Genomic DNA, 25,734 nt, shown 5'->3' on the forward strand with positions numbered 1-25,734 from the left:
GAAACCGATCCTGGAGATTGGATTGGAACCACTGTAAAACAGTGCCTCTAATACGCATCTCATAAAGTTGGCCCAGAAGTACACCATGGTCAATGGTATAAAAAGCCACCAAGTAAGAACAACAGGGTTGCATTCCCCCTGTCCTTCTCCCGATAAAGGTAATCTGTCAGGGTAACCAAGGCCGATTCAATCCCATAACCAGGCCTGAACCTAGACTGGAATGAGTCAAGATAATCTGTTTCATTCAAGAGTATTTTGCTGTGCCACAACTCTCTTAATCACCTTCCCTAAAAAGTGGGTATTTGCAACTGGGCAGTAGTTGTCACAGACCAATGGGTCCAGGGCAGACTTTTTCAGGAGTGGTCAGATCACCACCTTTTTTAGCACAGCTGGGACCACTCCGGTCATGCTTATTGGCAACAATAAGCCAAGAAAGACAAGGGTCAAGAGGACATGTTTCATTTTCATTTCATTTTATTTGTATATAGCCATAGGCTGTTACAAAAGAGCAGTACAATCATAACATTTAGCACAGATACATTTCATGATTAAAATGTGAAAAGTTTAATTTTTAACTATTTGTCTTAATAAAACTGGTTCTGAGTTTCTTAGCGGCCAAGGCAAAATTAGCCGTAGAAATTACTACGTCCGGCTGGGGCAAAGATAAAAGAAAAATTACTTTCTGAAAACTATTAAAATTAGTTAACGTATCGAGAATTGAAAATAAAAATTTTGCCCTTGGATAATCAAACAATTGGCAGTCTAAGATATAATGAAATACATCGTCAGGGACAGTGCAACCGGCTATACGTATCCTTTGGTCGTATGGAATACCAAGATATCTACCTTGCAAATAAGACGAGGGAAGAGGACATGTTGCTGGCCGCATTGTGACAAGCACCTTGTCCATGTCATCAGGCTGCATCAACTGAAACTGATCCCAAGAAGTTGCAGCAGATGTAGCACTGGACGTCTCACTGGGGTCTACAGTATAAGTGGATGGGACATCAAGATTGCTCCGGAGATGTGCAACTACTCTTGAAGTGCCTTGCAAACAGTTCACAGCAGGCTTCTGAAGGATCTAAAATTCCATTTCCTGGAGTTGATGTTAACAGATCCTAGACAATATAAAAAAGCTCCAGTGAACCGCTACTTGAGGATTCGATGGAGGCAGAGAAGTGGGCCTTCTTCACCACCCTCTTCACACGGTTATGTTGTTTTACTTATGCCCGGTCAGCCTCACAGCATGTGTCTGTTTCATTGCCTTTAGCTCACTGGTGTACCAAGGTGCAAACTGGATTCCACAATGCCGGAGAGGTTGGTCAGGGACAACTGTGTCAAGAGCCTGACACGTCTGGTTCCACAGTGCAATAAGGGGTTCAATAGGGTCACCTGCTATATCTACTGGAAACTGCCCCAGGGCATTCAGGAATCCAGTGGATTTCATTAGTCTGGAGGGGCAGACCATCTTAATCTGTCCACCACCCCTGCAGGGGAACTTCATCAGGAAGTGGTGTGACATCTCCAGGCCACCCTTCCTTCATCTGGAGCAAAAACCAGATCAAGGGTGTGCACTGCCCCATGTGTCAGACTGGTGACAACTTGAGACAGCCCCATGGTCATCATGGAGGCCATGAAGTCCCAAGCCAGTACAGTAGGGCCCCACTCATATGGTGGGTTACATTCTGGACCCCTGCTGTAAAGCGAAAACTGCTGTAAAGCGGAACCCATTGAATAGAATGGTATGCGATGCCTGAAAACCGCTGTAAAAGCGGAACAAGCGCCGTATGAGTGGGGCTTTAGTCTAATTGCATCTAATTGAAACCGCTGTATTAACGAATCGCTGTAAAGTGAAGCGCTGTAAAGCGGGGCCCTACTGTACACTAGAAGGAGCTTCAACCTGTATAATGAAATCACAGAGGACTATCATTATGGGCTCCTGCAACAGCTGAGGCAGCCTCTGCCAGCTCAGTTAGAGAAGCTGCTGAGCGGCAGAATAAATGATACACTAGCAGCAACTCTAGTTTATTGTGTCCTTGGCTGACACCAGGTGCAGGCCCTTACAGCCAGCTCCAAGACAGATTGATTTCCTGGTGACAGAGATGGAAGTTCTGTAGACCTCAGCAACCACTTCCCAACTGCCTAGGACAGGGTATGGGAAACCTTTGGCCTTTGTGATGTTGTTGAACTATAACTCCCTGACCTTTTGTCATGCTTGCTGTGGATGATGGGAGTTACAGTTCAGTAAAATCTGGAGTGCCAAAGATTCTTCACACCTGGCCTAAGACATAGATACTGAAGAAACCACCTGCTCTTAAAGAGCTTGCATATGCCGTAAGATGAACTTTCAAATCCCTACTCTGTGTCTTGCCTTATATAGAATATAGGCATGAAAGCCTGGAGCTGTTTTATGGTGACATTGGAATTATGGAATGCCTTTCCTGGGAAGATCGGTCAAGCTTCTTCTGTCCCTTCATTCAGGCAGGACCCTCACGCATTTGTCTAAGCAGGGCTTGGCTCAGGGAACCACTATTCCCCGTTACTGTCTGGCGTGTATTAGAAGCTGTAGCCCTTATCTCCAGTTGCTATTGGTGTTCTAATTTGTATTTTTATTGGTTTTTTATTGTATATTTAGTGACTTTGTTGTTTTAGAAACACTTATCCGATTCACATGACATGGTAAGCCAAACTATGTGTTGGCAAGACCCCACAAATGTGCAGGCTCCCAGAGAGCTGCTTTGCTCTTCCCCAGTCTTTCTTACTGCTACATGGCATTGAGCTAAGCCATCTGAATTGGGACTCATGGTTAAGTTCTGTCCTCACTTGTCTACAGCTCATAGTTAATGCAGAGAGAGTTTAACTATGAATCCCAGTTCATTTGACCATGCTAAACCAAACCATGGCTTAACTCAGTGCAATAAAAAGGACCAGACAGGAGCAAACCAGGTATGAGCTGCTATCCAGGAGCCTCCACACTTGCATAGTCTCAGTAAGGCATTGTTTGGTTTACTGTGTTATGTGAACCAGCCCTCTGTTAGCTATTGTGAATATAGTTTTCTATAGAAAAGCAGGATAGAAATTAATTAATTGAACATGATCTATACTTTCTTATCAAATCTAAACATGCATTCCATGCTCTTAAAGTAGTAAGGTTTCATGCATAGCTTAGCACATAAGATTGTACTGCTGGGTATATTTATGAGATGTAAATGTATAAATGTGTTAGTGTTATTCAGAGCCTGGAAAAGTTACTTTTTTGAATTACAACTCCCATCAGCCCAATCCAGTGGCCATGCTGGCTGGGGCTGATGGGAGCTGTAGTTTAAAAAAGTAACTTTTCCAAGGTCTGGTGTTATTCAAACAGTATACATCACCTTCACTCATCTTTCTGAAAAAGAAAATATTGCATGAGAGTAATTTTCTGAAAACTTCAAATTTTCTCCTGGAAAAATGAGGTGGTTGGAGGGAATACTTTTGAAAATAGTTCCAGTTTTTTTCTATTGTCCCCCAGGCCTTTGCATCTCTATGATAATGACAGATATGCGTAGAGGTAGCTTTCTATTTGAAAATTGAATATACACTTAAAATAAATATTATTGACAATGGCTTTTACTTTTATATTTTTCCCAATCTATTAGGATCTCAGCAGCAAAGATATGAAGAAAGACTTGTACATAGTTGCCCATGTAATTCGGATAGGTACAGTACATTTTTTGAATACATTTTATATTTTTGGGCAGAATCAATATTACATTGTGAGTGCTGCAATTGTGTGTATGCCCAATAGGAAGCTCAGCTTAAAAGAACAAGAGGTTTCATTTTTTCATTACTAATTGTAATTGCTAAATTGTAATTTGGGTAGAAGTGCAGATACCAAAACCTTCTGTGTGGAGTAATCCTTCGATACTGCAGCAGATCTGACATATCTTGCAGGTCAGCTTATAATTCATAACTTAGTAACAAATATAAATGTTTGTAAGTTGTGAATGAAAAGCTGACCTGCAGAAGAAAGCATCAATTTGGGTGCAAAACAGACAGTGCTGAATTCCAGCTCCCATTAGCCCCAGCCACCATAGCCAATGATCAGGGATGATGTAGGACAAGAATGGCTGTCTGGCAGTCTATAGGTCACTGACCTACCTTGACTTTGGCCTGGGGGTGGGAGACCAGATAATATTCAATTCCAACTCCCATCAGCCTCAGCTAGCATTACCAATGATCAGGAATGATGGGAATTGTAGTCCCAACAACATCTGGAGGGCCACAAGTTGCCCGTTTCTGCTGTAGCCAATTGAAAACACAACACACTGTGCCCTTTGGACTGTTGTCTAGCACCAGTCCCTCCCATTTATTTGGAGGAGTGCCTGCATATCTGACAGTTGTATGCTGCTTTCAGGTAAGCAAGTACCCCTTTCATTCAGAAATGAGAGGTTGCCCCAGAGGCATAATTGTACAGGGAGGATTCATAGCTCAGTGCTACAGCACATGCCTACATGTGTAAAGTCTATGGTTCAATCCCCAGCTTTCCCATTTAAAATATCTCAGATAACAGACCTGATAAAGGTCTCTACTTGAGACACTGGAGAGACATTCCCAGTAGGAGCAAATTGTTCTAGGCACCTTTATCTTATAGGTGCCATCTCTGACAACGTCTTGATATCAGTGGAAGGATGTTGACATTCCCTAGCCAAGTTGCTGCGAGAGGGAGCAGTTATGTCTTCGCAGGAACCATGATTTCTGATTAGTTTAGTTTTTGTAAACATGTAGGTTTTTAAGGATCAAAAGTATAAGTCCTGCATAATTGTCACAGGAACATATTCAACAGTTCCTCACCAACACCATGCTAAATTGGGGATTTAAAAATAAATATTTTTTATTCATAGTGTTAAGTTTAGGAGTTTGATAACTGAAGATGATTTGTAATGCCAATAACTCTTTGTTTTAGGACGTATGTTGCTAAATGATACAAGAAAGGGTCCTTCTCATCTCTGTTACCGACGTCCATATGGCTGTGCAGTTTTGAGTGTCATGGATGTGATTCCATCAATTTCTGAATTAAAAGAAGAGAAGGATTTTGTTCTCAAAGTTTACACGTAAGTTATTTAGTGCAAGGATTAGGAGCTGTTTGTGTTAGGTCATATATTTTGCTTGTAGATAAAATATGAGTTCCATGGTCTTAACTGAGGATGAAGTATTTTAAAAAGTAATTCAAATACTTAAAGTGTCTTCCTGTCTTTAACAGGTTATACCAATTGATTTTATACCCAAGTAAGTAGATGAATTTCTTACAAGAGTGTGTATATGCATCCCTTATATTAACTCTCCTACCTTCTAATGTATTTCCTTTCACTAGGTGATACTAATTAGACAATTATTTAAATAACCATTGTGACTTGACACTTTTCCCATAGGAAAACAAAGTGTAGGGCAGACTTTTTTTTTCTCCTTCTGGAAGAGTCCTGTTTTGCAGTCGGTTTCAGTGCTGTGTTTTCCTGCTAATTATATGCGAGTCTTTTTGTTACAGGTAGTATTGTCAGTAGCTGCCAACTTTGGCTTTTAAAAATTGAATAAAATACTGTTCCCGAACATAGGGTGGGTTCCCTGATAGGACAGGTAGCAGTACATGGCAAAGGAAAGCAGCAGTAGGTGTAGAGAAAGCTGAATTGCTCCTCACCTACTCTACGTCCAGCTCAATTCTGTAGCTGTGAGTGAAGCACCAGGTGAGAAAAACTCTTTGTCTGTGCTCCTGTGGCTGTTCTGTAATGTTTTTAGCCATGGGACAGCGGTTGTATAGGTGGGGTTAGAAGATGTTTTCCTAATCTGAGGTTTGCCTAGTCTGAGATATAGGTCATGGGTAAGAATAAGCCATGAATAAGTCTCCCCAAAATTAGTAGTATATAGATTGCAGATTACTTGAGGGCAAATAAGACAAGATGACAGTCACACAATTAGCTTTGATTGGCACAAATTGGAGCTTTTCTTCCAATTTAAATAGCAGTTTATGGAGATGGGGGCAATCTAGATTGGAAGGAGCATGCCTGCTATTTACTTTTTAAAAGCCATTCACACAATTGCTCGCCACTTGAAGGTTGAGTGGAACCTGCAGAAACTAGGCTACCTTGCAGAGCTTGTCTAAGCCATCCAGTCCTCCAACAAAACATTGATACTAGCAAGGCTGGCCCTCTTTCTTGAATGCACAGTGTTGAGAGTTCTTGCTTTCTCCCTTTATCTATTCAGAGTCCTTATATGTTGAACATTAGTTCACCTAAGTTCATAGGTTTCCAACAGCAGTTGTCAAAAAAAAGTAGGTAGATATGCTAAGAGACCCCACCCAAGGATTTGTGCGTCTTGGGAGGTACCAAAAATTTTCTATTTAGGGGTCAGAGTTCAGACAGCAGAAGAGACTTACAGTATATGCTATTTATTCATATATTGCACACTACAACAATTAAAATGCATTCTAAGTGGCTTTGGCCATCGTAATAGAAACAGAAAATGCAAATGCAAATCATTCAGTTAACATCAAAGTATACTGTAAGACCTTGAAAACACAACTTACATAGTTAGGTTACAGTAGATGAAAGGATGAATTAAACTCAAAGTCTTATTAGAACCAAAGGTACAGAGTACATGGAAAACATCTCACCCATCAGATGACATGGATGGCATACCAGTCCTGCAGTCTTCAGCCCACTCCAGACGGAGATGGGCCCTAAGTGCTAAATGATTTGGCTTTTTACACACTTTCTTATCAAAGGGGAGAGGGTGTGTTCTCATGGTATCATCAGCTGTGCTGCCTGGCCATGCCATCTCTCTGTGCCGTCTGCCAGAGACAGCAAGTGTGACTAGCTGTTAACAGCTAGCTAACTTATCCAGGTGTGCCTCTCTTGTGGTTCTGATAGCTACTTTCCCTCAGACTCACCCAAATAATGGAACACCATAAATGGCATGCCAACAGCTGCTATCACTATTTACAAAGGTAACAAAGCACTGGCTGCCTTCCCAGACACTGTATCTCTCTGTACTTTACTACAGACCTTTTGTAGAGAATTTACTGCTTTACACAGAAAGGGGGGCAAAGAAACCCCTGCAAGTTTAATTCATGTAGGCAGAAGGAAGGAGAGCCTGTAGATGACTTCATTACGTCTCTGTACTCGCTAGCTGAACATTGTGAATATGGCTTTCTGCGCGATTAGATGATCAGGGACTGGATTGTTGTGGGAGTCACAAATCTCAAACTGAACGCTTACAGTTGGGAGGAGGGGCTAACCTTGGAAAAAGCAGTTAATATAGCAAGGCAACAGGAGAGTGTGACGAAACAGCAACTGGACATCTATGGGGGCAAAAGCATCCATCAAGTAGACAGAAGTCAGACCCAGAGGGAGCAAATAAAGTTACAGCAAAAACTACCCATGGGAACAGTCAAAAAAGTTAAAACTCAAAGCCACGAAGACAGATGCTGGTGGTGTAAAGGGAAGAGACATAGAAAGGACAATTGCCCAGCTAAAGATTCTGTATGTTATCATTGCAATAAAAAGGGACACTTTGCAAAGACGTGTTTTGCAGGCTCAATTGCAGGCCAATACCCTAAGTTGTGGAAGCAGTGGAAGTTACAACAATCCCATTAACTGTATTTAAATCAAAATTCAAGAAAAGCCTCTTTGAATCTGACAAAACTCTTAGTGGACCTTTAAGAGAAGTCTTGACAACTGTGGGAATGTTCAACATTGTTTTGCAGAGAAAGAGCATTCACATCAAATAAATGATTTGTGTGGTGAATGGACTTGAACATCCCCTGTTGGGACTCAGAGCATGTGAAGGCTTAGGATTAGTCAAACTCCTGGAACAAGTTGTGTTTACCACAAAATTGAGGGTAAATCCGTATGCAGAATACCCCATGTTCTTCCAGGAACTTGGTCTGATGAAGGCTCTGTATGAAAGCCAGCTGAAAAGGGATCCAAAACCCTTTTCTGTCAGTGTTCCACGATGTATGCTCATTCCATTTCTGGACAAAGTCAAGCAGAAACGGGAGGAAATTATTGAAACAAGAGTCATTGAGCCAGTTGATGAGCCCACTGATTGGTGTGCTCCCTTAGTGGTTATTAACAAGCCAAATGGAGATGTGTGTATTTGTGTGGACCTCACCCAGCTGAATAAAGTGTGAAAAAAAACTGCATCCAATGCCAAGTGCCTTTGGGCAGTTTGGGGAAGCAATTTTTTTCTCTAAACTGGATGCAAACAGTGGATTTTGGCAAATGCCATTAGCACAATGTTCCATTTAACTGACAACATTTGTGACTCCTTTTGGGTAATATTGCTTCAAACAACTGCCCTTCGGGATCACCTCAGCTCCAGAGCACTTTCAGAAGAGGATGAGGCATCTCCTCAGAGGCATTGAGAGAGTGCTGTGCCGCATAGATGATCTGATCATTACTGTGACCACTATGGAACAGCATGATGCAAGATTACAACAGGCCCTACAGTGGCTGGCAGAGGCAAATGTCACTCTTAACTGAAAAATGTGAGTTCAGGGTTTAACAGGTGTGCTTCTTAGGGCGTGTTATTGATGGTGAAGGGATACATCCAGACCTTGAGAAGATCACAGCAATTAGAAAATTCCCAGTTCCCAAATCTACCACAGAGGTCTGTCAATTTCTTGGTATGGTGAACTTCTTGGGGTGATTTTTGCCCTGCCTATCTGATCTTATTGGCTCACTCAATCAATAAAAGTGGACAATGCAGTTGTCTGGGGCCCATGTCAAGAACGATCCTTTGAAACAATCAAAGAGGCCCTGATGACAGCGCTGTTCTAGTGACATTTGACCCTTTGAAAAAGACTGTTATTTCTGCAGATGCTTCATCCTACAGGTTGGGAGCTGTACTGTTACAATTCCAGGAAGATGGGCACATCTATCCAGTTGCCTTTGCTTCAAGGACCTTGTCACTGTCAGAAAAACGGTATGCTGCAATCGAAAAGGAGGCTTTAGCCATCACCTGGACTAAAGATGTAAAATTTCCAGAAATTATGAAGCCATGGAAAAAACCCTTTTTTTAAAGTTTTTTTTGATAAATACAGAAATTTTCAGAAAAATTGAAAAAAATGCAATATTAGTACTTCTTAGAGATAGAAAGTCACTTTGTTACGTTAGGAACATAAAATGTAATTATGTACAAGTTGGTTTGGCATAAAATTATCACATTTGGTATATTAAAAGTACATTTTATTCAAATAATTATTACAAATTGAATTTCCTTTTTAAATTTTTTACTTTTTTTTTAACAAATGGAGCTACAAGCTCTTGAACACCTGAACTGTAAGGAACCTCTTTTGTTTTGCCAGTTTATGAGGAGCAGGCAAAAAACAATCAAAAAAAGAAGAAACTATCAACATTAATAACAAAGAAAATTATTTATGTCTCCGGGAGTCCTCCACAGTGTCAAGCAGACATAAAGCATCCATCCCAATAAAAAGAACTGAGAAAAAGGGGGGACCAAAATTCAATGAAACATTTTTTTCGTCATGCTAAAATAAAACATTCCATAATCCATTTTTCCCCATTTTTCAGAAAAAAACGAAAAAGCTTCAGAAAAAAATGGGAAATCTTTTCCCCCCCTGAATTTTACTGGGTTTTTTCTAGGCCTTCACTTCTCTAACCTGGACTTTGCTACAGGACTACATTTCATGTTTGAGATGGACCACAAACCCTTGTTCCCATTTTCACTACCAAGAGATTGGATGATCTGCCTCCTTGGTTATAAAGGTTCTGGATGAGAATGATGAAATATGCCTTTGATATTACTCAAGTACCAGGAAAGAAATTGAAACAGTCAAGAAATTGACTGTTGCAGATGCATTTTCTTGACATTCTCTGGGAAAATGTGGAAATGGGGAACTAGAACAGGAAGCTGCGGGATATATCAAGTCCATTGTGGCAGGCCTTCCAGCCTCAGTTAAACACTTCCCCAACAGATGGATATGGAGGAACTGACTAACTGGGAAAACCAGAGAAGGCAGAGGCAAAAGAGGAACTGTGATAATTGCCTTGGAGTTCAACCCCATGATGAACTAGAGCTTGGTGAAATAGTTTGGGTTTGTGATAAAACAAACTGAGGGGTGGTAGCTGAAAAGGCTCACTCCAAGATCATATTGGGTAGTTATCCCAAAGGGTAAGCTTAGAAGGAATAGTTTCCATTTGAAAATATCCTATAGAAACAAACCCTATGAGTCTCATGAAGCCAGGCATAGTCACCATCAGAGGACGAGGAGACTCACCCATTGTACATGGGCAACTGCATGGCATGAAGAACCACCACAGAAACCTGGTGAACTGGAGTCTCCAATACCATCATACCAAACCAGGAGTAGTTGGGAAATTAGGCCCTCACAGTGGATGGATTTGTAAATTTGGAAGGTGCCAAAGGAGAGGAACCAAATTGGAACTTAAAGAAAAGAGGGGAGATGTGTAGTTGGTTCCTGGGTTAAGAGGAAGTACTTGAGAGGATGGGGGAGGACCAATAGGAAAATAGGGAGGCCTAGAGGGGAATGAGTGAGCTTAGCTCCCTGTATTCTAATACATAAATAAAGGTGTTCTAGTTTGAGTTACCTGAAGTGCTTGGAGTTGTTTCTAAGAAAGGCAGCCCTATTAGGCAACAACACAATTTCCAGGTAAATTATATCTTTATATAAGATGACGTGATTTTTCAGCAGCTATAAATACTCTTAGCCCATGAAAGACCACTCTTGGCCAAACATAAAGCAGTCAGAATTTGAGGTCCACCCACCTCTATCTTGTTTTTTGTTTTAAAAAAGGGTTAATAATTTATCCAGTTTCTTTTTATTTTTGTTTAGGGTGGTATCTGTTTACTTATGTCTGCCCACTGAAGGAGGAAATGGAACAAAGGGGGAGGAGAAATTGCCAAAAAATTACCTCTGTGGGCAGTGGACTCCCAACTCCAGTGAGCCCAAGCCAGCATGGCCAGTGGTCAGGGATGACAGGAGTTGCAGTCCACGGGTTCCCCATTCCTATTTCAAACCTTGTAGGGAACATATGAACTTGCTGTATACTGAGTTAGATGGTGTGATTTTTTGTTTGTGTTGGTTCTCACCAATACAGAGCACCGTCACATCTTTTTTGCTGCCCTGGCAACCATTTTGTGCCAGCACCCACAGCTTTTTTTATCAAGATATGAGTACTGGTACCTCACTTACCAAAAAAGCACTAGTTGGTTCATATTTCTTTAAATGAAAATGGAATGCTCGCTCTAGCTGACTTTCTCAACCAGCTTCTGTCCCTTACTCCACATTATGAAGTAGGTTTTACTTAAGAAAGCACATGTAGAAAACTAAGATTAAACTATTAGTCTAAAGAGTGCTTATTACCCTTTAAGTGGGTGATGGGGAACTTGCATCCCTCCAGATATTGGACTACTCACTCTCATCTTCCATGACCATTGGTCATGCTAGGTGGGGCTGATGGGAGTCCACCAGTGTCTAGAAAGCCCCAGGCCCCCATCTCTGCTTTACGTTCTCAAATAAGAGGACCAACACAGCACCATTTTCTATTATGGGATGTTTTTAGATGGCCACTACATATTTAAGAAAGGAGGCCCAGAGTTTCAGGTAGGTCTGATAACTGAATGATGGTGAGGCCCGGTTAGACTTGTACTCCAGGTCTATCCCTCCATTGTTTCTCAATGAATAAATCTGCTACCCATCTACAGATAAACCTGGCATCTAGAAAATGTCTTCATTCACTGAAATCCTCAGTTCTTTCCCAGGCTCCCTTCACCTCCTCCAGCCCATAATTAATTGCACTGCTGCTAAAGTAAATATTCTCTCTCTCTCTTTCACAAAAAAAAATCAACTTGTCATAAGAACATCACAGGTCTACACTTCAGAATTGTCATACACTACTCTATCTCCCCCCAAAAACAAAATAACAAATTGGCTTACTTTGCAATCCTGATGTAACTAACCCATGCTCTCTCAAATACAAGCCTTCTCCTTGCAATACAGATATAATGATGACTGTATCTGCATTGGTATTAGTAATTTTTAAAGGTTTACAAAGTCAGGAAAAATACCCACAGTTTTTGTATGAAACAAAGATCTGAGTTAGAAATATCATGGACTCCTAACTTTGTTGCTTTCTTTTCTTTTCTGTTACTCCTCAATCAAGCTACACTAAAATTCTGAATAATTTTCTAAGGGGTACCAATCACTTCTTCACCAGGAAAGACCAGCATAAAAAGGCTTAAAAACATACAAAGAGTGTAATCAATGGGTGTTTTACTCTAGCCTTCTATTTTACTACTTGGCTAGATCTGCTTTTTAAGTGTCAGTAATTTCTGTGATTTCACTCATTGGCTAAAAATGCTCAAAGGTGGGAGCAGGCTAGTTTCTAACAAAACAAATGAGAATAGTGGCTGTACATTTTGCATCATAAACGTGGGTTCTACAAATGATAGAAACTTACTTTCCATAAATGAAAGCTGGGAATCTAGGGATTATGATTCATCGGGGGGGAGGATTGTTTATCCTCTCTCTGTGGATACCAATGATGTGGCACCACTAGTACACTTGTTGTTGTTGTTATGTGTCTTCAAGTCGATTACGACTTATTTATTTATTTATTACATTTATATACCACCCCATAGCCGAAGCTCTCTGGGCGGTTTACAGCAATTAAAAACAATGAAAACAAATATACAAATTTTAAAACACAAAAAACCATTTAAAAACACAATTTGAAAAATAAATAAAAACAATTTAAAACACATGCTAAAATGCCTGGGAGAAGAGGAAAGTCTTGACCTGGGTCCGAAAAGATAACAGTGTTGGCGCCAGGTGCACCTCGTCATACAGATTATTCCATAATTTGGAGGCCACTACTGAGAAGGCCCTCTCCCTTGTTGTCATCCTGCGAGCTTCCCTCGGAGTAGGCATCCGGAGGAGGGCCTTAGATGTTGAGCGTAGTGTATGGATGGCGACCCTATGAATCAGCAACCTCCAATAGCATCTGTCGTGAACCACCCTGTTCAGATCTTGTAAGTTTAGGTCTGTGGCTTCCTTTATAGAATCAATCCATCTCTTGTTTGGCCTTTCTCTTTTTCTACTCCCTTCTGTTTTTCCCAGCATTATTGTCTTTTCTAGTGAATCATGTCTTCTCATTATGTGTCCAAAGTACGATAACCTCAGTTTCATCGTTTTAGCTTCTTGTGATAGTTCTGGTTGAATTTGTTCTAACACCCAATTATTTGTCTTTTTTGCAGTCCATGGTATGCTCTCCTCCAACACCACATTTCAAAGGAGATTATTTTTCTTTTATCCATTTTTTTCACTGTCCAACTTTCACATCCATACATGGAGATCGGGAATACCATGGTCTGAATGATTCTAACTTTAGTGTTCAGTGATACATCTTTGCATTTGAGGGCCTTTTTTAGTTCTCTCATAGCTGCCTTCTCCAGTTCTAGCCTTTTTCTGATTTCTTGACTATTGTCTCCATTTTGGTTAATGACTGTGCCAAGGTATTGATAGTCCTTAACAAGATCAATGTCCTCGTTGTCAACTTTAATGTTACATAAATATTCTGTTGTCATTACTTTAGTCTTCTTGACGTTCAGTTGTAGTCCTGCTTTTGTGCTTTCCTCTTTAACTTTCATCAGCATTCGCTTCAAATCATTACTGGTTTCTGCTAGGAGTATGGTATTGTCTGCATATCTTAAATTATTGATATTTTCCCCTCCAATTTTCACACCTCCATCTTGGTCCAATCCCACTTTCCGTATGATATGTTCAGCGTATAAATTAAACAAGTAGGGTGATAAAATACACCTCTGTGTCACACCCTTTCCGATTGGGAACCAATCGGTTTCTCCATATTCTGTCCTTACAGCAGCCTCTTGTCCAGAGTATAGGTTGTGCATCAGGACAATCAGATGCTGTGGCACCCCCATTTCTTTTAAAGCATTCCATAGTTTTTCATGATCTACACAGTCAAAGGCTTTGCTGTAGTCTATAAAGCACAGGGTGATTTTCTTCTGAAATTCCTTGGTCCATTCCATTATCCAATGTATGTTTGCAATATGATCTCTGGTACCTCTTTCGTTTCTAAATCCAGCATGGATGTCTGACATTTCTCGCTCCATATATGGTGAGAGCCTTTGTTGTAGAATCTTGAGCATTTCTTTACTTGCATAAGATATTAAGGCAATTGTTCAATAATTACTGCATTCCCTGGGATCCCCTTTCTTTGGAATTGGGATGTATATGGAACGCTTCCAGTCTGTGGGCCATTGTTTAGTTTTCCATATTTCTTGACAAATTTTTGTCACAATTTGGACAGATTCAGTCTCAGTAGCTTGAAGCAACTCTGGAAAAATGGAAATGGACTGCCTTCAAGTCGATCCCGACTTATGGCGACCCTATGAATAGGGTTTTCTTGGTAAGCAGTACTCAGAGGGGGTTTACCATTGCCTCCCTAGCTGACTAGGACCTGCTCAGCTTGCCACAGCTGCACAAGCCAGCCCCTTCCTTGTCCGCAACTGCCAGCTGCGGGGCAACTGGGCTCTTTGGGGCTATGCAGCTTGCCCACGGCTGCACAGGTGGCAGGGCACGTAACCCCTAAACCACTCACTGTGGGGGTGATGTTTAGCTGGCCCTTTACACCCGGGAGACACGAGCAGGGATTTGAACTCACAGACTCTGGAGTCCCAGCCAGGCTCTCCTCCCCACTGTGCTATTGTAGGAACTCTATTGGTATGCCATCTGTTCCTGGTGATTTCCCCCTCTAGGATGCACACCTTAATGTGGTGAGGGGGTTTGAGAGTGTTGAAGAAGCTGAGAGCAATGCCATCAGGAATCTAGACCAAGAGGCTGGGGAAAAACAGAAGGGAGTAGAAAAAGAGGAAGACCAAACAAGAGATGGATTGATTCCATAAAGGAAGCCGCAGACCTGAATGTACAAGATTTGAACAGGGTGGTTCATGACAGATGCTATTGGAGGTCGCTGATTCATAGGGTCGCCATAAGTTGTGATCGACTTGAAGGCACATAACACCTGGTGATTTGTTTCTTCCAAGTATTTTAAGAACAGCTTTCACCTCACATTCTAAAATTTCTGGTTCTTCATCATAAGGTTCCTCCGTGAATGAATCTGTCATCCTGGCATCTGTTTTATAGAGTTCTTCAGTGTATTGCTCCCATCTTCCTTTTATTTCATCTTGGTCAGTCAGTGTGTTCCCCTGTTGATCATTCAACATTCCTACCCTTGGTTTAAATTTCCCTTTAATTTCTCTAATCTTTTGGAATAGGGCTCTTGTTCTACCCTTTTTGTTGTCCTCTTCCATTTCTATACTGTAATAGTTCTGTTTGTCCCTACGTACTAGTCACTGTATTGTTACATTTAGGGTTCTAACCGTGTTTCTGTCTCCTTTTGCTTTTGCTTTCCTGATCTCTTTAACTATTTTAAGAGTTTCATCAGTTATCCATTGAGATCTTTCTCTCTTTTTAACTAGAGGTATTGTCTTTTTATATTCTTTCCTGATAATGTCTCTGACTTCACTCCATAGTTCTTCTGGTTTTCTATCAACTAAGTTTAAAGCCTCAAATCTATTCCTTATTTGATCTTTATATTCTTCTGGGATTTTATTTAAATTGTGTTTTGTGTTAGCGTATGACTGAACAGTACCAGGTTAAGTAGATAAGCCAGACACAAACAGGAGTTTGTTAAGAAGAACTTTACTCACAATGCACAAAGTAAGTCCTTGAAACAAGTAGGTACATGTACGTCCGAATACATGCAACAAACACCACACCGACTGTAAACTCCTAAACCCCCACACATGCTGCAATCTCTATCCCAGTTTTATGGCCCTCTAGCAATTAGAGTTAAATTCCTGCAGCTGTGTGTCTGATGCAACCTGAGCCTTGTTTCGGCTCTCTATTAACTCCTTTAGAAGATGCCAGCATGGTTAACGAGCAAAGTCAAGGAAGCTCTTAGAGGCAAAAAGTCTTCCTTCAGAAAATGGAAGTCTTGTCCGAATGAAGAAAATAAAAAAGAACACAAACTCTGGCAAAAGAAATGCAAGAAGACAATAAGGGATGCTAAAAAAGAATTTGAGGAGCACATTGCTAAGAACATAAAAACCAACAACAAAAAATTCTATCAATACATTCAAAGCAGGAGACCATCTAGGGAGGCGATTGGACCCTTGGATGATAAGGGAGTCAAAGGTGTCCTAAAGAACGATAAGGAGATTGCAGAGAAGCTAAATGAATTCTTTGCATCTGTCTTCACAGTGGAAGATATAGGGCAGATCCCTGAACCTGAACTAACATTTGCAGGAAGGGATTCTGAGGAACTGAGACAAATAGTGGTAATGAGAGAGGAAGTTCTAGGCTTAATGGACAATATAAAAACTGACAAATCACCGGTCCCGGATGGCATCCACCCGAGAGTTCTCAAAGAACTCAAAGGTGAAATAGCTGATCTGCTAACTAAAATATGTAACTTGTCCCTCGGGTCCTCCTCCGTGCCTGAGGACTGGAAAGTGGCAAATGTAATGCCAATATTCAAAAAGGGATCCAGAGGGGATCCCGGAAATTACTGGCCAGTTAGCTTAACTTCTGTCCCTGGAAACCTGGTAGAAAGTATTATTAAAGCTAGATTAACTAAGCACATAGAAGAACAAGCCTTGCTGAAGCAGAGCCAGCATGGCTTCTGCAAGGGAAAGTCCTGTCTCAGTAACTTATTAGAATTCTTTGAGAGTGTCAACAAGCATATAGATAGAGGTGATCCAGTGGACATAGTGTACTTAGACTTTCAAAAAGCGTTTGACAAGGTACCTCACCAACGACTTCTGAGGAAGCTTAGCAGTCATGGAATAAGAGGAGAGGTCCTCTTGTGGATAAGGAATTGGTTAAGAAGCAGAAAGCAGAGAGTAGGAATAAACGGACAGTTCTCCCAATGGAGGGCTGTAGAAAGTGGAGTCCCTCAGGGATCGGTATTGGGACCTGTACTTTTCAACTTGTTCATTAATGACCTAGAATTAGGAGTGAGCAGTGAAGTGGCCAAGTTTGCTGATGACACTGAATTGTTCAGGGTTGTTAAAACAAAAAGGGATTGCGAAGAGCTCCAAAAAGACCTCTCCAAACTGAGTGAATGGGCGGAAAAATGGCAAATGCAATTCAATATAAAGAAGTGTAAAATTATGCATATTGGAGCAAAAAATCTTAATTTCACATATACGCTCATGGGGTCTGAACTGGCGGTGACCGACCAGGAGAGAGACCTCGGGGTTGTAGTGGACAGCACGATGAAAATGTTGACCCAGTGTGCGGCAGCTGTGAAAAAGGCAAATTCCATGCTAGCCATAATTAGGAAAGGTATTGAAAATAAAACAGCCGATATCATAATGCCGTTGTATAAATCTATGGTGCGGCCGCATTTGGAATACTGTGTACAGTTCTGGTCGCCTCATCTCAAAAAGGATATTATAGAGTTGGAAAAGGTTCAGAAGAGGGCAACCAGAATGATCAAGGGGATGGAGCGACTCCCTTACGAGGAAAGGTTGCAGCATTTGGGGCTTTTTAGTTTAGAGAAAAGGCGGGTCAGAGGAGACATGATAGAAGTGTATAAAATTATGCATGGCATGAGAAAGTGGATAGAGAAAAGTTCTTCTCCCTCTCTCATAATACTAGAACTCGTGGACATTCAAAGAAGCTGAATGTTGGAAGATTCAGGACAGACAAAAGGAAGTACTCCTTTACTCAGCGCACAGTTAAACTATGGAATTTGCTCCCACAAGATGCAGTAATGGCCACCAGCTTGGATGGCTTTAAAAGAAGATTAGACAAATTCATGGAGGACAGGGCTATCAATGGTTACTAGCTATGATGGCTGTGCTCTGCCACCCTAGTCAGAGGCAGCATGCTTCTGAAAACCAGTTGCCGGAAGCCTCAGGAGGGGAGAGTGTTCTTGCACTCGGGCCCTGCTTGCAGGCTTCCCCCGGGCACCTGGTTGGCCACTGTGAGAACAGGATGCTGGACTAGATGGGCCACTGGCCTGATCCAGCAGGCTCTTCTTATGTTCTTATGTTTAACTCTTTGTTCCTCTGCATCCTTGGGGATCAAAAAACTACAACTCTCACTGCATGTCAGGAGATGGTAACATTTTGGCATTACGATTGCTTTCTTGTTCTTTAGCTTTACGCTGATTTTCGATATTACCAGTTCATGATCTGTACCACAGTCTGCTCCTGGTCTTGTTTTCGCACAAAGTATGGAACTTCACCATCTTCTGCTACCAGTTATATAATCAATTTGATTCCTATATTGACCATTTGGTGATGTCCACATGTACAGTCGTCTTTTTGGTTGCTCAAAAAATGTATTTGCGAGAAACAAATGATTGGCTTCAGAGAATTCGATAAGTCTCCTGCTTCATTTCTATCTCCTAAGCCCCATTTTCCCACAATTCCTAGTCCTTCTCTGTCACCTCCTTTTGCATTCCAGTCTCCCATGATTATCAGCACATCTTGTTTTGGTGTGTGATCAATTTCTTCCTGTACTGCGTAAAATCCCTCCAATTTTTTTTCTTCTGCATTTGCCATTGGAGCATAGACTTGGATGATGGCTATGTTAATAGGTTTCCTGTTAAGTCTCATTCATATAACTCGCTCAGACCTTGCGTTATAGCTCTTAATTGTTTTTGCTACATCACTTCTCACTATTAAAGCAACCGTGTTTCTTCTTAATTTCTCATTTCCTGCATAAAATATTTTGTAGTTGCCCGATTGAAAATGTCCCTTTCCTGTCCATTTTAATTTACTCACACCAAGTATTGTAAAGTTGAGACGTTTTATTTCTTGCTTGACAATTTTTAACTTTCCCTGGTTCATACTTCTCACATTCCACGTTCCTATTGTGTGCGTTGTACAACTGCGGTCTCTTCTTTCGCATCTGTGCACATCAGCCTCTGGGCTTCCTTTTGGCTTTGACCCAGCTGCATCATTAGTCACAGCGCTACTCGTACTTGTCCTTTGTTCTTCCCCAGTAGCTCGGTGAGTGCCTTCTGACCTGGGGGTCTCATCTTCCAGCACTATCTGGTGTTGCGTTTTGGATTCTCTGTTCATAGGGTTTTTGTGGTAAGAGGTATTCAGAGGTGGTTTACCATTGCCTTCCTCTGAGTTTGGATGCATCTTAGTCTGGTGTCTCAGCTTTGACCATTCCGCCTTGGGTGCCCCTGCTAGGAATCTAGCCTTTTGGTCTAGACTTCTGATGGCATTGTTCTCAGCTTCTTCAACACTCTCAAACCCCCTCACCACATTAAGGTGTGCATTCTAGAGGGGGACTAGTACACTAGTGATTGTTATGTAAAGTGTGAAGAGGAGAATCACAACTCCAAATAAACCATGTATATTGTTTTAGATTTTACTTAAACAGATTTGCATGGTTTTTTTCTCTTAAGTGTATTGCTTTTCAACAAAGTTGTAAATGTTTTTTCCCCCACTGTGTAGGTTATGTATGTATGCATTCAGTTATAAGGCAAAACGTAACACTTGATTATGTTTTTTCAGGTGCAACAATGAAAATGAATGGTATCAGATCCATGAAAACATAATTCGCAAATCTAGCACCAAATATACAGCACCCAGCTCAAACTATGGTAATATTTAATTTACTTCTATTAGAAATACATTATTTGTGGCAGATACTTTCAGTCATAAAAGCTTTATAAAATCCTGTACAGCATAGTATATTTGTAAGTGATAATGAGTAATCCATGCTCTCATCTGTATTTTTCCTTTAAGGCTTTTAATAACTTTTCTGGTAAATGGTCTGTTAATACTTTCCCTTTGAAAAAAATGATATTTTCAGGACTATCAATGATTTTTAATTTTCTTAATTGGAACAGTTCCTAGTCCCACATATTTGAGAAAGAATGCTTTTCAGGTTGGCACAGGAGACATCCACATAGAGAGTTGTGTGTTCTCATATGCCCAAGGCTCTCCATTTTCAGGTTTCGCCTTCAGTTTAGTCCCTGCCTTCACCCCAAGCACACATGGTTTTTTTGCTTTTCTCATACCTGCCTTGTGCTCAGGTTCTCCTGTTCAATTTTCAAAAATACAAGTGGTGGAAAGAGTACAAATATGTTAGCAGATACTTGAACAGAGATCCCTTTTACATATACCCATGTAGCAGTGTGGTTCCCATCACCTCTGTGGTTGTGTTCACAATGAAATGATGATGATGATGATATTTATTTATTAAATTTATATCCCGCCCTTTCTCCCAGAAGGAACCCGTGAGTATGCTTAAAGTATGAGTATGCATAAAGACTTCTGTTCATCTGGTACTTCCTGATGACCTTTTTGTTATAAATAAGAACATAAGAACAGCCTGCTGGATCAGGCCAGTGGCCCATCTAGTCTAGCATCCTGTTCTCACAGTGGCCAACCAGGTGCCTGGGGGAAGTCCGCAAGCAGGACCCGAGTGCAAGAACACTCTCCCCTCCTGAGGCTTCCGGCAACTGGTTTTCAGAAGCATGCTGCCTCTGACTAGGGTGGCAGAGCACAGCCATCATAGCTAGTAGCCATTGATAGCCCTGTCCTCCATGAATTTGTTTAATCTTCTTTTAAAGCCATCCAAGCTGGTGGCCATTACTGCGTCTTGTGGGAGCAAATTCCATAGTTTAACTGTGCGCTGAGTAAAGAAGTACTTCCTTTTGTCTGTCCTGAATCTTCCAACATTCAGCTTCTTTGAATGTCCACGAGTTCTAGTATTATGAGAGAGGGAGAAGAACTTTTCTCTATCCACTTTCTCATGCCATGCATAATTTTATACACTTCTATCATGTCTCCTCTGACCCGCCTTTTCTCTAAACTAAAAAGCCCCAAATGCTGCAACCTTTCCTCATAAGGAAGTCACTTCATATAAACAACATGCAATTTACAAGAGAATGGATGTTATGCAAACACATTGTCAGGAAGAACCACAGGAATAGAAGCCTTACACATGTTCAGATCAGCATGAGAGCAATCAGGCCGGCACCTTTTACAGCAGTGTAAAAGTAGTAAAAATGTTTGAATTAATGTATGTGAATTAATGTATATGTGAAGAGGTATCTTGGAATTTGGATAAACAAGCAATTTCATGCCTCGCATTTTTTCTTCCACATCCATGTACAGTATGATGAAATGTCTTGTTGATCAGCACAAAACTTTGGCTTTTTCTCTATCTCCTCCTTCCATTCTGATCCCCTTATCCAGTCCATCACCAAATCATGCTGTTTCTCCCTGGACAACATTCCAGAAATGTAGTCCTTCATCTTCACCTCTTTGCTGAAATTATTGGATCATGCTCTAGTAGTCTCCTGCTTTGATTTTTGCAAGTTTCTTCTCTCTGGGCTTCATTATTATGTTGCAGCGGCGTATTGATAGCGTGTGCCAGCCCTGTGCCCAGTAGGAATAGAACCAGCCGAAAGATATCCACACACAGACCGTTACTTGTTAAGAGTCTTTACTGACAGGATTTCTCTCACAGATACAGACACGAATACTTTCCTAGCTCTTCTAACACCCCACACCTTGTAGTTTCTCTTTCAAGGCTTTATAGATGTTCTGTTTCATGCCAGCTGCAGCCTCCGACCTTGAGCTGCTGCACAGTGTTTAACTCATTACACGTCTTCTCATTTCTGTCTTTCTGGAACACCAGACACATAGAGTCCTCAGCAGCCTACAGCTCCCACCTTTTCCATAAAGACATGAGTACATACATTTTATAGCTTTTCCACAATTACAGTTAGTTTTCGTTACATACATGTCACATTGGATTATTCATTGTTCAAGTCAAACACACCAAGCATAGTAAACATTTTGCTGAACTTTTCTTCACATGTGGGCTTGGTCATGATATCCGCTAGCATGTCAGCAGTGTTACAGTATATCAACTCAATGAACCCTCACTGTATGCTTTCTCTTACATGGTGGTATTTGACACTTATGTGTTTTGTGCGCTTGGTGTGCACTTCTGACGTTGCTAGCCTTATGCAGGCTTGATTGTCCTCATGTACCTTGATAGGCTTCCTAACCTCTATTCCCACTTTGTGCATTAGATGCTCAAACCATTGCAGCTCATTGCACGCGCTTGACAAGCCAATGTACTCTGCTTCGGAGCTGGAAGTAGCCACTACCGCTTGCCTTCTGCTGCTCCAATCAATCACTGACCCGTGCAACATCACCACTATGCCAGTGGTTGATTTACGGCTTGTGAGTTCATCCACATGGTCTGCATCCACATAACATTCCATGCCACCCTGGTTCTGCACGGAAATATCCAGCCCCTTCTTTCTTGAACCCTGGAGGTATTGAAGCACCCTCTTGACACCTTGCCAGTCTGTTTCTGAGGGTTTCTCCACCTTTCTGCTCAAGATGCTGACTGCATTGCATATGTCTGGGCGTGTAACCTTTACGAGGTATTGAAGCTTGCCCAGGATGTGCCTATATAGAGTTGGGTTCGCACATTGTGTGTCCTGTGTTTCCTGTTGAAATGAGACAGTCATGGGTGTCCTTACAGGTTTACAGTCTGACATCCCACATTCAGCCAGAAGCTGCCTTATCTTCCTTCCCCTCCTGTCTCAGCATAAAGCTACCATCATCACTACGCATGATGTCAGTTCCTAAATAGTGCTTCACTGGCCCCAAGCACTTTGTGTCTACATGCTGTCGTAGGCTATCATGGAAGTCTCTCTCATCTCTTTCATCGTGGAATATATATAGTATATCATCCACATACACGGAACAATACGTGGTGCTTGTTCCGTTTGTCTTGACATACACACAAGTGTCCGCTATACAGCATCTGAAACCCATCGACTTTAATACTTCATCCAGCTTTGCATTCCAACATCTCGCACTCTGAGGAAGCCCGTATAAAGATTTGTGCAGCTTACATACTAGCCCTGGTTTCGTTACAAACCCTGGAGGTTGCTCCATGTATATCTCCTCCCACAGGTCTCCATGCAAGAAAGCCATGCCTATATCATAATGATAGACCTGCATGTGCTTCATTGCAGCTATCTTCAGCAGTATTCTAATGGACTCATGTTTTACGACAGGTGCAAAGACAGCATCATAGTCAGTCCCATACTGCTGTGTAAACCCTTTAGCTACCAAGCGCGCTCTATATCTGTGCACCTCTCCTGAGCTAGTCCTTTTTCTTTTGAACACCCACTTGCATCCAATGGCTTTCTTTCCTGTGGAAAGACTGCTCAGTGTCCATGTGCCGTTATTGTCCATGGCTTGCAGCTCTTCTTTCATGGCTGCCTGCCATTTGGCCTGCTCGGTTACAGGCAACTGCCTGATATCATTGATGCTAGAGGGATCCTCCTGTATCGCCTCAGGTGCTATTATAGTGGCGGTGAATGCCGGAGACGACTCTATCACCGGGCACGTTACTGTTGCACCTTCTGGGCTCTTGCCGATACCCCCCCTTGGCATCATTACTTCAGCATCCCCCCTTCTCCTACACCTGAGGATACTCATGTGTACATAAAACAGTGACTTCTTAAGATATCCCTTCATACAGAGTTTGTCCCCTTTATCTCACATGTCCCTTGTCTAAACGTGACAACATATCCCATTGCATTCAGTTTCTTAACAGACATGATATTGCATTCTAAGCTTGGTACAAACAGTACATCAGTCATTATGGTGTTTAATTTGCATAACTTTACAGTTCCCCTCCCCAATACCTGTCTGTGCGTGCCATCCGCAAGCACAACATCCTCTTTCGTGGGAAGTGTAGTTTTGAACAAAGTTATGTCCTTCACCATACTGTGGGTAACGCCTGAGTCTACAACCCATACAGTACTGTCTCTGTCTTTGCTGCTTTTAGTTTTGCAGTTGTCAGCACTCACCAGCTGCACACACGACGGCTTCCTGCCTTGTCCTTTTCGCTTCGCTTCACAGTCTCTTTGTAGATGAGTAGTAGCACCACAGAAGTAACAGGCTTTTAGTCCAAACGATCTTGCTTCTGTGTCCTTGAAGTTTGGCTTCCTGCATTCTCTTTTCTCAGTTCTCTCTCTTCCATCGGCTTCCTTGCGTCTGTCCCACTCCTGGAGCAGTTTGCCCGAGACGTACTCAACTGTCAGACCCTCATCTGGCATAGCTTCCAGCAAGCTCACGATCGGATCCCAAGACGAATTCATTGAAGAGAGGATGATGTACACTTGCTGCAACTGTGTGTGCTCCACAGTCCTTTCTTGCAGCTCTGCAAACAGCTTCTTTATTTCCAACAAATGAGCAGACATAGTCCCATCCTCAGCCAGCTTCATCTGATAGAGTCTTCGTGCTAAGTGAATTTTGCTGCTGGCCGTCTTTCGCACATGCACTTCATTTAATGCAGTCCATATAAGCCTCGCTGTCGGCTTATCTTGTATAAACAGCAACTGGGAATCATCAACCGCCAAGATGATTGCCTTCGCTTTCTCGTCCATTCGAATTCACGGAGCCAGTTGCGGATCCACTGGTGGGTCGGTCACAATTACCTGCCATAAATCTTCATTAGTAAGGAACGCTTGCATCCTTAATCGCGAACTGGAATAGTTTCGTTCAGTGAGCCTTTCCAAAGGCATCCCGGCTGAAAGTGAAACTGCCATGCCTGCAGCTACTTCTTCTGCACACGGCTAAACACTATTCCTTCGCCCGACTGGCTTCCACGATTAAGCACTCTTCCTCAGCACTCTGGCAGACATACTGAGTAGACAGGTCGCTAGGCTGGGCAGGCTGGGTTGCTCTAGGCTGGGCCTCTAGGCTGGGTCGGCTGGGCCTCTAGGCTGGGCCCATAACCCCTGTTGCAGCGGCGTATTGATAGCGTGTGCCAGCCCTGTGCCCAGTAGGAATAGAACCAGCCGAAAGATATCCACACACAGACCGTTACTTGTTAAGAGTCTTTACTGACAGGATTTCTCTCACAGATACAGACACGAATACTTTCTTAGCTCTTCTAACACCCCACACCCCCACACCTTGTAGTTTCTCTTTCAAGGCTTTATAGATGTTCTGTTTCATGCCAGCTGCAGTCTCTGACCTTGAGCTGCTGCACAGTGTTTAACTCATTACACGTCTTCTCATTTCTGTCTTTCTGGAACTCCAGACACATAGACTCCTCAGCAGCCTACATATTATACCTCAGCCTTCTCACCCCATACTGAGCTGCCAAAATTTTTCAACTATCTCATCTTTCAGATCGTATGTCAGTACCCCTTAAATTCTAACCTGGCTACTTGTTCAATCCCATTACTGGACCAAACATAATCTGTACCTTCAAAACCCTCCTTAGCCTTGCTGCCTTTATCTCTCTGCCTTTGTATCCCAATAAGTCCTACTTGGGCCCTTTGCTTCTCTAGCTCTACAATCCTCAGTTGTTTGAAGGCCTCTTGCTCCCTTAAATTGTTTTTTTCCTTTCTTACTTGCCTAACCTCCCTGCTGAAGCTAAGCAGGGACAGGTCTGGTCAGTGCCTGGATGGGAGACTGCCTGGGAACCATACGTAAGCCGCCTTGGGTTTCATGAAAAAGAAAGGTGGGGTATAAATGTAATAAATAAATAAACCTCTTTATCATTAACTATCTCCCCAAAATTAAATTTCTTCTATGAAGCCTTTAGTTTAACTCTTCATATAATGGAATTTAGCACATGTTCTTTCCAGGATGCCTCCGTCTGTTCTTCCC

At 41.9% G+C, this 25,734-nt stretch overlaps 1 protein-coding gene across 7 annotated transcripts in view; it reads left to right on the forward strand.

Moving 5' to 3' along the window:
• Window positions 1–25,734, forward strand: part of DOCK3 (dedicator of cytokinesis 3) — a 463,693-nt gene that overhangs the window by 133,246 nt on the left and 304,713 nt on the right. For all 7 annotated transcript variants that reach the window (XM_061617883.1, XM_061617886.1, XM_061617884.1 and 4 more), the window contains exons 11-13: window positions 3,639–3,699; window positions 4,946–5,093; window positions 19,582–19,670. In XM_061617883.1, coding sequence (XP_061473867.1) covers window positions 3,639–3,699; window positions 4,946–5,093; window positions 19,582–19,670 — 298 coding nt within the window. The remainder of the gene's footprint in view (window positions 1–3,638; window positions 3,700–4,945; window positions 5,094–19,581; window positions 19,671–25,734) is intronic.

This window comes from Rhineura floridana, chromosome 3 (assembly GCF_030035675.1).
Source record: "Rhineura floridana isolate rRhiFlo1 chromosome 3, rRhiFlo1.hap2, whole genome shotgun sequence".
NCBI classification, from domain to species: Eukaryota; Metazoa; Chordata; class Lepidosauria; order Squamata; family Rhineuridae; genus Rhineura; species Rhineura floridana.